The 11,252-nt window shown below is 34.5% G+C and overlaps 1 protein-coding gene across 1 annotated transcript; it reads right to left on the bottom strand.

Annotated features, from left to right (window-relative positions):
• Window positions 1–6,582: 6,582 nt before the first annotated feature.
• On the bottom strand, window positions 6,583–10,260 carry LOC131646192 (polygalacturonase At1g48100-like). The gene is made up of 7 exons (XM_058916313.1): window positions 9,748–10,260; window positions 9,356–9,487; window positions 8,889–9,110; window positions 8,717–8,761; window positions 8,416–8,623; window positions 7,595–7,785; window positions 6,583–7,467 (listed from the first exon to the last, which is right to left on the bottom strand). The coding sequence occupies exons 1-7, from the start codon at window positions 10,165–10,167 to the stop codon at window positions 7,075–7,077; spliced, it is 1,611 nt and encodes a 536-aa protein (XP_058772296.1). The 5' UTR covers window positions 10,168–10,260; the 3' UTR covers window positions 6,583–7,074.
• Between the last annotated feature and the right edge of the window lie 992 nt (window positions 10,261–11,252).

Genomic DNA, 11,252 nt, shown 5'->3' with positions numbered 1-11,252 from the left:
CGGAAGCTGCAAACTTAACCCACCTGGTGAGGATTATAAAAGGCCAAACACTTACAGAGATCACCATAAGAGTAAAATCAGGTATGTTTTTATCTACCTAATTTTGCGTTTGTCCTACCAACATAATACAATTGTGAAGTCACACAAGAGGCAGTTGTTTGTTTTTTTTTCTTTTCCCCTGTCCTTGTTTTTCCGTCATTGTTGTTTTGTTATTGTAGTCATATCCCTCGTTTACTCCGTTGAGCCATTCCCCCTTATTTTGTTTTGTTTTGTTGTATCTCTATCCGTCATGATTACCATTTCCGGGTAGCACTTATCGTTATTTTTCTCAAAACCGTGTGAAAATTGTAAGTTTGGGGTGGTCTACATGTATGTATGAGAGTAAAAGGGCAAGTGTGTAGAAAAATAAACAAAAGAGAAAAGACAAGTGGGTTAACCACACACAAAAAGAAAAAAAAAGAAGAGAAAAAAGAAAAAGGAGTTTAACACACTTGCCCAAAAAGAAATGAAAGATTCGGTGATTCTAACACTAGAAATTTCGATGAAAACAGAGAGTCTAAGAAGAAACCCCCCATACATACATAAAAAAAAACCGAGAAAAGTAACATAAGTGCAGAAAAACCCATTGTGTACCCGTTCATTGTTTATCCAACCTCCACCTCAGCCCCATTACAACCCAAAAAGCCCTCAAATTGTGTGATTCCGTTTTGTGTAGTGGAAGTAGGATGTTCGAAAAGTCAAGGGTTGATATCGCATATTATAATCTAAGCGAAAAACACTTTAACCACGAGAGAATTTGTGAGGAGTGTGACAAGTTTGCAGGTGAAACACATCTTGATATGAAGTGTGATGGGCAACAAGGCGCGATAAGTCCCAACAGCTGACTCAAGGAAGAGATTCAAGTTGCGAAGGATATCGGCTATGTTGTGGTACAAAAGGAAATTCAAGGTGACCTTTGTTTGTTCGCTTGCATCGCTTGAGGACAAGCAATGAGATAAGTTTGGGGTTGTGATCGGTCACCATTTTACACTCAATTTCATCATGAATTCGACACACGATCGTCATGTTTGGTAACACTTTGTGTTTGTTTCCCAATGTTTTCTTTAATTTATCTAGTTATAAGTTTATTTGTTTGAAGTTTGTTTTTGTGTCGTTCTCATTGTTAATTAGGTGCTTTTGATCTCGTTTGGTAATGGTTTCAAGTTAGCTTCTGATTGATGGAAGATCGCATGTACAAGAGGTGCGCAAAGAAGAAGCAAAAAGAAAAAAAAAGAGCAAGAAGGCAGAGTCGGACACGGTCTGACCGTGTCACCTGACACGGCCGTGTCAGGCCTCCTGAAGAATTGTGCTCCCAAGACCAGAAGCTGACACGGTCTGCCCGTGTCAAGTGACACGGCCGTGTCAGCTGTGCGGACAGAATTTCTGATTTTTTTGGTTTTTACAATTTTAAAGTTCTGGGGGCAGTTTGGGTATTCCGGCGGAGATCTGAAAACCTAGAGGGATTAAAAGAGGATTGAAAGACAAGGAGAGGACACTTTTGATCGTACGAAAGAATTCCAGAAGAGGGCAAGATAGCTTTATCAAAGTTTTGGAAGACGAAGAGATTCAACGGTGGACACCATTGAAGATCAGAGTTCTCCTAATCTTTGTAAGTGTCTAAACTTTTTGATTTTGGTTTCTTGAATATTATGAGAGGCTAAACCCCCCAATGCCAGGGGGTGTCCCTGATTTTAATTGTAATGACTTTGATCTACGTATTTCTTTAATCAAGTATTCATGTTTTGAAATTTAATTGTCTAATGTTTTTATGCGTTCTTTGTTGGACAAACAAAGATCGATCTCCGGTTAACAATTTGTAGGACTATGATTGTTAAGGTTTTTAGACAATTGAATCTGAGATATCACCTAGGACTAGGGATACCGTAAGGTTATTTGAATATTCTTGATCATTTATATCTTTGGTTTACAAACCTTTGTTTCTAAGGACTTAGGCAATAGGATTGCAAACCAAAAGGTTTTCACTAAGGACTTAGGAAAACATCTTTAAGAACAAATAGTTGCACCTCATGAACTTGTTAAAGAGATCTTTTTACAGAGTCATTATAAGGCAAATCATACACCTACCTTGGCATTACTCTAAATTTATACACAAAAGCCCAACTTTACTTTCAGCTTATTTATTTTAATTCTATTATTTCAATATAAGAAAAACCCCCATATGCTATTTTGTTTAATTGAATCTTACAATAATTTATATTTCCCACGCAATCCTCGTGATCGATACTTGGGGTAAAACCCATTATTACTACATCGGTGAAAATAGTACACTTGCTATTTTACCGATCAGAGCATTTGTTAACCCCCTTTGAGCTTTTTGTCAACATCCATGTTATTTCTTGAACTTCTATGCTTGCATTTAGTTCACTTATTTTTGTATGGATGTTGATTCTTTTTTCTTGAACCCTCAACTTTATGTTTTTGGTATGAATTTTTACCTTGCCTTAGAAAGTAGGGAGTATTCACATGATGATGTGGTTGAATTCAAGTTGGGGAGAGAAATGGTTGCTACTTATTTGGTTGTTGCTATGAGGTTGAAAAGAAAAGAAAATGTGAAAAAATAAAGAAAATGTGAAAAAAGAAAGAAAAAAAATAGAAAAAGTTTTGAAAAACAAAAAGAAAAGAGTATGGAATAATTGTGCTAATAACTATGGTGTTTTGGTTGTGACAATTTGGAATAAGGAAGAAGTTTGATCGGAATTGTGTTGTTTGAATCTTTGGTGGATTGATCACTCCCCTAGGTTTAGGCAAGTTTTTGTTTCGATTAGCCTTAAGACTTATCCATTGTTTGTTAACCAAGCCACATTACAACCTTGAAAAGCCCTTGTGATTCTTGCTTTTGTAACTTCAATGTGATTTTTGGATGAATGCATAATTTAATCTTTTGTTTGCAAGATTGTTGGATGAGTGTTAAAAGTCCTTCACCTTTGTGCGTTCTTCATCCATTGATGGATTTTTGCTAGGTGTGATTCATGATGTGAGCTTGTATTGTTTTAGAATGTTTTGTATGATTTTTGTACTTACGATTTCGTTTACATGTTGTCAGTGTAGGATAGTGGTAATATTTTCTTTGTTTATACGTTTTTGTATTGAGCCATACATTTGTTTTTGGTTTTTAAAACTTGTTGATTCACAATTCTTTGGTTTATTACTTTCGATTCTTTGATTTATTTGACATTGTTTAAGGACAAACAAAGTTTCAAGTTGGGAAGAGTTTGATAAGTGCCAAAATGTCGTTATTTTGAGTATATAATTGTGGCATATATCGATTCTATTCTTTTGGTTTTTGTAATAAAATCCCAACTTTTGTGTATATATTAGTATAATTGAGTTTTCATTCGTTTTATGTACCGTTTGATAGTTTTTCCTCTGTTTTATATGTATTTATGCATATCATAGCCTCGAGGAATAAAGTGTCGAAGGCACGACTTCGATTATGCAATTTTGGAACAATAAAATGGAAATTCAGCAGAAGCTCGCTAAGCGGACTCCCAACACGCTTCCATAAACTAAAAATAGAGATGTAGAGTTTTCTTGAGCTCACTAAGCGAGATTACTTTTACTGTAGTAGATATTTTGTGTAATAAGTGCAGCTCGCTGAGCGAGCCTGCGCAAAATTTTGTTTATATTATCTTCATTTGTAACATTTTAAGTTATGGGTTTGAGAACATTTTGGTCCCAAATTCATCACCTTCATTCTTAGATTAGGATTTGCTTAGAAAACAACACTGGGTCATGCACTTGGATGATCGGAGGTGGATTTCTCATCAATCAGAGCTGACAACCCGCGAGATGTTTGGTTTATCTCTTCTCTTCTCTTTGTATGTCTTTTGTGTTGGGTTTTGTTTTTATATTTACTCGAATCTTATGTATATTTATCGCTCATGGCGTTGTATAAAACTTGCTTTACGAATCATTATTGTTATCTTCCTTAATCTTTTTGCATTTATGTTTAGGATTTGTGTTGCTTTAGAGATAAACTTCACAGATTCTGATTAGGGATAGATTTCTGTTAGTTTCTAAACTTTAGAGATAGATTTAGAACTGACAATCACTTGTGTGCTAAAGCTTAATGCTTTTGTGTTTGAGCTGCGCGTGAGAGATCGCCGACGCAAAAATACGGATGTTCTCGCGACCTTGTGTTAGAGATAACCTTGGTTGTGAGTTATCTCGTAGGTGCTCCAGAGATAGACGCTAATGTGAGAGACACGTGATGGTAATGACGAATATCGTAGGTTGAGTGCAACTGGTCGATAAGTTTAAGTTTGTGACAAGTTAGTATATTTGCATGCTTGATAAGTTATTTCTCTTCTAAGGATGTGTTTATTTTTTCCTGTCTATATCTTTTTACATTTTTGTTCATTCAAACCCGAGTTCGAAACCATATAAATCGTTGAGTGGCATTCCACCATCTCTGTGGACACGATAAATCCCGGGGTAATATTTTCAAATCTTTTTTTGCTTACCGCTATGCCTGCTTCAACAAATCACCATTCCACAATGGTGAGGGTTGTCTCCAGCAATGACAATTTAACTACCATAACGAAGATGCATACCGATACGGAAAAGTTACATCGTCTGAATGAAACCATGTAAAATAGGGTACACATACTTTCAACAACAACGACATCTAGAAGGCAACAAACATGAGGACTTAGAGAGGCCCTAGACCCACAACCTCTATCCGCCAAAATGTGTCGCATGCCAGTCCCTGAAAACTTTAAGTTACTTGTAACAATTTCACCATAACCTCACTATTAACAAAGAGTTGATTGTTCACAATATCACCTCTCAAATGGGTCGTGCTTGTAGTTGAAGTCGTCATTGGTAGTCCCACTGATCTTGGGTAAGAGGACACCAAAACAACGTCACTATCACTATTATCGTCACTATAAGAGTTACTACTAGAACTACTGTCATAACTTCTAAATATTTTCATTTCAACGAATCTCAAATTCACTTCATTTTATGCTCGTTTAGAACTCTCAACACAATGAAGCCACTGTCACCTCTCCTCATGGGTTTTAGACTCAAATACACTACTGCTAGCATAACAATTTCTAAGGAATGTCATCTTCTAAGAAGGAAAAGTAAAGGATTAAAAAGGCAGGAGAAGAAAATACATGCAGTAAGACTTCATGAGAAGGTGGAGAAAATTAATTTCGTAGAAGCAAGCAAAATGGCAAAGTGAAATAATTGTTATGAAAAACGATTAATGAGAAAAAATTTGTAATGAAAATCGAAAACAACCACTATAGTATTTATGGGGAAGCAACCCTCCTTGCTCGAGTAATCGTCAATAACATATAGTCATCATTAGTGTGAATAAATATCAATGGTTATGCTCGCGAGCATGCAAGTCGGTGGACAGGCCAAATTAAGTGATCTTTTTTAAGACATTTTTGAATCATTTCCATCATAGATGACACACTTAGTCTTCTAATTACATCCATTGATCAGGAAATCAACCGTCTAAACTATTTGGACGACAACAATTAAATTCAATCTCAAACCCTTTGGTGACATCATCATTACACATGACACCGTCCTTAACATTTCACCCTCTACCACTTTTTCCTTAGCATATCTCGTGCTTTAGGGACTGTGAATCGTCATGTTTTCTTTAAACCACTTTGCCATTACAACCTCCGTGCTTGAAAGATTGTGGACTGTCATGTTTTCCTAAAACTTATTCACACGTACAAGCCTCGTGCTTAAGGGGTTGTGAATTGTTATGCTTTCCTTAAACCACTTCTCCCTTAAATGCTTTGAAATTGAAGGACTTTGTGCAATTATGTTATAATTCTAGCTCGTTTTGTTATCATCTTTTGTGACCCACTAGTGACCCATCTCGTAAAAATGTCGTGCGAATCCGCCATGCCACTTGACATGACCACGATGACTCACCAAGCGCTTCCCATCACCAATAGGACCATCCTGTATGAAGCGAACAATCTCAAGTCTCTAATTGGTTAAACCACAACATTTGTATTGAAGGAGTGAGTTACCCGCTATGCTGGACTAGAGCATAATTTAAGTTATATGTGGTCGGGTTTATAGTCGGAAGGACCAACATCTCCCAATGATGGATTGAGGCTATACTTACCTGTTCAAAGAGTTAGATAAAAGATAACTAATTCAATATCAAAAAGCCTAAAAGACCCATGGTTTCGCGTATCATATTCAATGTCTCTACTATTGTACTCACTATAAGTACAATTTGCAAATCCAAACAATAAAATTTAATTATTTACCACTCCATTTCATTTTTTCACATACCACAAATCCTAACATATAGAATGAAATGAATTAAAACTTTATTGTCTAGATGAATTAAAATCGGATACATCAAAATGAAATAATATCTATTTCATTCCATTACATCACATACTACCATTTTTTTCCGTAGTCTCCAATTTAAGTGAAAGAAAAAATTTGTTTGGTTCCGTAATCAAATATTTAATAGTTTCATTGCATTCCACTTCACTCGGTTTTATTCCTATTCATTAGTTTAAGATAACCAAATATTTAATTTTATTAAAAAAATTTACACATGGGATGTGAGATAGTAACACTGAAGAAGATAATGAATTTCATACTAGAACTCATTCTAACACTGCATCTTCAATGGGTTATTATAATCCAGATTTCAAATTACTATAGTACATAACAGCTAGTATGTTGTTTGATTTTGCACCTTGATTTGAATTCTATGATTCTGAAGCTGTGAAGAAGATGTCAATGTTTTCATTGCACACATAGATGCTAGCATCCATCATACACATGATAAATAATCACACACAGGCAATTTGAACTATAAGGCTCCATTTTACAATAACATATTCTCATAGCCTCTTGCATAAAGTAGGGCTAGTAACATATTGTCATGATGATGAAGAAGAAAAATTCCCTATAAAACTAGAACTCTTGGAATATACATGCTACCTATAACTAAGGATATGAATAATAATAACAACATAACTAACAAGCATATGAATTTACATATCAAACATTGCTTCAACATACATCATGATCAGTCTGAATTCGATTATTCGTCGGCTTCCCAATCTGCAAACAACCAATTGGTGGAACAGTTGGAGTTTTCAATTCACCAAAAGTCTGCCAGCAAAATGGATCATACAAGTGATATTGTTTTTGAATTGGTTTCAACTCAACAGTGGCTACAGAAACTTCTACACAAGGAAAGCTATCACTGCAGGCAAAGTGTACTGGTTTAACAGTGTATGTTCCCTTTATTCTTTCGTAGTTGATTCCTTCTAATGACACTGCTGATGTGTGATTTGTGCATGTTCTTTTGTCACAATAGAATTGGTCTATCACTATTGGAAGTTGAACTTCTGTGACTTGTATGTTTGAGAATAACACTCCCTGCACTGAACCAGATCCACCCTGCAAGAAATCATTTCTATGAATCACGGACAAAGGAAATACGACACTGACACTGATGATACACCTTTTTTCAGAGGTGTCGGTGCTACTGACTTGTAACGTTATGGATTATATTGAAATTCTTTACCTGCCATGTTTTGATTCTAACACCATTCATTGAGTTGTGAATGTTGACATCTCTGACAGTAATGTTTGAGACACATGCTCTAGTGTTATCTTTTCCTAAACTTCCAATGCTGATTCCATGTCCTGGACCACAGTCCACATTGTGTACATATACATTTGAGCATCCGGTTTGTATAGATATACAATCATCTCCTGCATATCATAGTTCAAAACATAAATTCAAAATAACACTTAACCACTATACACTGACACATCGACACCAATAATAATTTGAAAAAATGAATAAACTAAACATAATTATAAGTGTTAGTGTCGGTTTCAGAGAAACTGATATAGACACATGTTTTTTCAGTGGTGTCGATGCTGCTGAGCTTAACTAATATTAACTACTTAATTTAACTCTATATAACTCTACATTATATGTTTTAATTTTTGTTCAATATAATTTAGTCCTATGTTTTTCTCAATTATTAAATGGTTGGTGAGTAAGAACAAAAACAAGAAACTTCATTTTCTGTTGAAACAAGTACTAAAAGAAGAGTTTATGATAACATTGGATGATGCATCATGGGTTTTGGATTTGACACGTGTCATGTAAATTATGGCTATAATTTGCAACATTGAGACATTATTAGCTGCAATGTGCCAGGACATGAGATAAGATAGTGTCATGCAAAACCATAAGTTTAATCAACAAGATTCCTAGATTATTGTTCAACCGTCTTAAACTGCTCGAACCAGAACGAAAACTGGTTCAAGGTTTAACCGGTTTAACCGTTCGGTTTCTTAAAACACTTGAATTATGAAGATTTGAGGAATTACCGCATGCTAATTTGCTGCTGTAAATCAAGACATCTTTGGAATTCTGAAGATGAATTCCGTCAGTGTTTGGACTATCACTGGGAGATGAAATGCTCACATCATGAACAAGAACCCTATTGCAACTGTCAAACTTTAGGTGACACTGAGGACTATTTTGAATTGTTATACCCGTGACAGTTGGTCCATAGCTCCCATAAAACCTTAGTGCCTGTTCATCAAAAACATCAAATTAAAAAACCATATAAACATGAATCTAAATTAATTAATTAATATTTAAAGTTTCAAACAAACAACTCCTCACCGTTGGCTTGTTACTTGGCATTTTTCTTCCCATCTCATTTTGCACCTAATCATACAAATGCATAAACAATTAGAACCGAGGTCGTCTCCTGTTTGAGAGATTAGTCTATGCAGTTGCGCGCAGAGGTAAACTGATTTTTAACAAAATATTCAGTAATTGAAAGTGAAATTACCGGCATTGGAGGTTTTTGAGTATTATTTAAAGGAACTATAAGCTTTTCTTCATCATCAATTGGATTATCATATGGAAAATCTTGCCACCAAACAGAACCTCTTCCATCAATAACACCATTTCCTTGAATAACAATTCCTTCTAGTTTTGAGAATTCAAGCCATTGTAGTGTAACTCCACTCCATGCACTTGGGTTTGTTGGAGCAATAATTGTACCATCAAGCTAACACAAAAAAAAAATTAGCCTAATTAACACATAATTAAGAAACTAAAATTGCATAATCATGATATTAGGTAAAGAGACAAAAGACACTAAATGTTGAATGTTGTTGTGGCGAAAAAGACATAGGCATGTTATTATTTTCACGTGTTACCTACCTATTTTTGTTGCTTTGTTAATTTTTGTAATCAAGAATAATACAAATTGTGATGTTGCTTGCTACTTTTACTTTAGGTTGTTGCATTTACCTGAAAAACAATGTTGGGCTTACAATATGGGCCCGAGAACGCAATCGGGCCCACGAAAAATGTGTAGTTTGCCGGAACCACCATGGTTGATGCCTCTGCTTTACATGTAGCTTCCCATGTTGCTTCAAATGCCTACATTTCAATCACAATCTCAATCTCAATTTTACTAGCCATAGTGTATAATGTTGTATAAAAATATGCAAGCATAAGCAAAACATGAACATTTCAATAATTAAATTTCATAACATAATCATAAAAATACCATGCATGTTCCTTAATTATGACTATTAACATTAACACTGAATTTTGTTAAACATTGAAGCATTTGATGAATGTAATGTAATTGGAAGAGTTAGTTAGAGTTGGTTAGAGTTAGTTAGTTAGTTAGTTACCTTTGTATCGTCGGTGTTACCGTCTCCTTTAGCTCCGTAATCTAGCACATTGAAGAAAGTTGAATGGAGGCCATTGTAACTTTTTGGTGGTGGAGTTGAAGGAGAATATTTTGGTTTAGAAATTGGAGGAGATGACGGAACATTTTTATGCGACGGAGGAGATTTTGGTGATAATGGTGGAGTGTTTTTATGTGATGGTGGAGACTTTGGCTTTGAATTTGATCCTCCATTATGGTGATTTTTGTGATGAGTAATTCCATTGTAACTCTTTGCTCTTTTCTTGAACAAAGAAGATGAGAAGGTTCTGGTTTGTCTCCAATGCTTACCTCTTCTTGCAATGCAGCACTCAAAATTTGAAGACCAAATGAGAAATGTGATAAGGAACATGTATGTGAAGGCTCTTAAGGTTAGAGCACTCATTTTTAGTGGAAATGTGAGTGATGAATGAAGCAGAGAGAAACAAAGGAGGGCTCTGTTTATTGACAAAAACTATGTGACTTACGGTTATGTTTATATAATGAGATGCATTTTGAAAGCTTATAACACTTCAGGTTAATCTGGTCCGATGTCCAACATGTGTCTGTATCAAACAATTAACACTTACATAATACACTAACACATGTGATTATATATCAGACAAGTAACACTTACATAACACTAACACATGTGATTATATTTAATAATTTTGTTAATTTTTGTAAAAATTGGTTGATTTTTTACCGTCAAAATTGTGTTTGTGTTTTATTTATCGATGATAATTATGCAGGTAGATAAAAAGTGTAAAACATTCTTGATAATTAGCATTTAATACTCATCCTTTTTCTTTTTTGTATCTTTTATTAATTAGTTTGTTTTCTTTTTTGTGAAATTTGGTTACAATTTATTTACTGTGGATGAGAAATAGGACTACTATTTCTTTTTGCCACATATCCAAAATGTCATTACATGTGACTACATGCTTTATTCTTAGAGTGGTCCTATTGGATTTAAAGGGAATGAAAATGGGGTATAGGAATTGAATCTTTAACACACAACATAATCAAAGTTTAATTAAATTATTTATTAAAATAGTGATTTATATCATGGGTGCATATACATTATTGGATGAAGGTATTTTTTTTCATAAGGTTAAAATCTAAATTCTGCATCAATAATTCGCATTATTTAACTCAACTAACAAGTATCAGATGAGATATCTCACCTCGTTTAATTAGATATTTGTTTAATATACCAAATTTTCAATTATATAAAACTTATTTGATTAATGGCAATGAAGATAAAATATTCCTTCAAGAGTTGATCTATTTTATCACACAAATCAAAACCAACTATTATAGGTCTCAAAAACTTTCTCATGTAAATACAATAATTGTTGCAAAGATTGGTGGGAGCTTGAAACAAGTTATCCTTTTCATTAAGGATCTAACCAAGAAGAGGAATTGGTGCACATGATCATATAGAAACATACATCAAATTTTCTCTTGTTTTCTTCCTTGATACAAATT

Source organism: Vicia villosa, linkage group LG2 (assembly GCF_029867415.1).
Source record: "Vicia villosa cultivar HV-30 ecotype Madison, WI linkage group LG2, Vvil1.0, whole genome shotgun sequence".
Lineage (NCBI taxonomy): Eukaryota > Viridiplantae > Streptophyta > Magnoliopsida > Fabales > Fabaceae > Vicia > Vicia villosa.
The sequence above is the reverse complement of the archived record's forward strand: the minus strand, read 5'-3'. Positions and strand labels throughout refer to the sequence as shown.

What these genes read in the sequence shown, in the direction of transcription:
- LOC131646192 (XM_058916313.1), bottom strand. Translation starts at nt 10,167, where the DNA reads ATGAGTGCTCTAACCTTAAGAGCCTTCACATACATGTTCCTTATCACA. An exon ending in GTAACACCGACGATACAAAG is followed by an intron (nt 9,488 to 9,747) that starts GTAACTAACTAA and finishes ATTGAAATGTAG; the next exon opens with GCATTTGAAGCAACATGGGA. An exon ending in TGCCAAGTAACAAGCCAACG is followed by an intron (nt 8,624 to 8,716) that starts GTGAGGAGTTGT and finishes TTTGATGAACAG; the next exon opens with GCACTAAGGTTTTATGGGAG.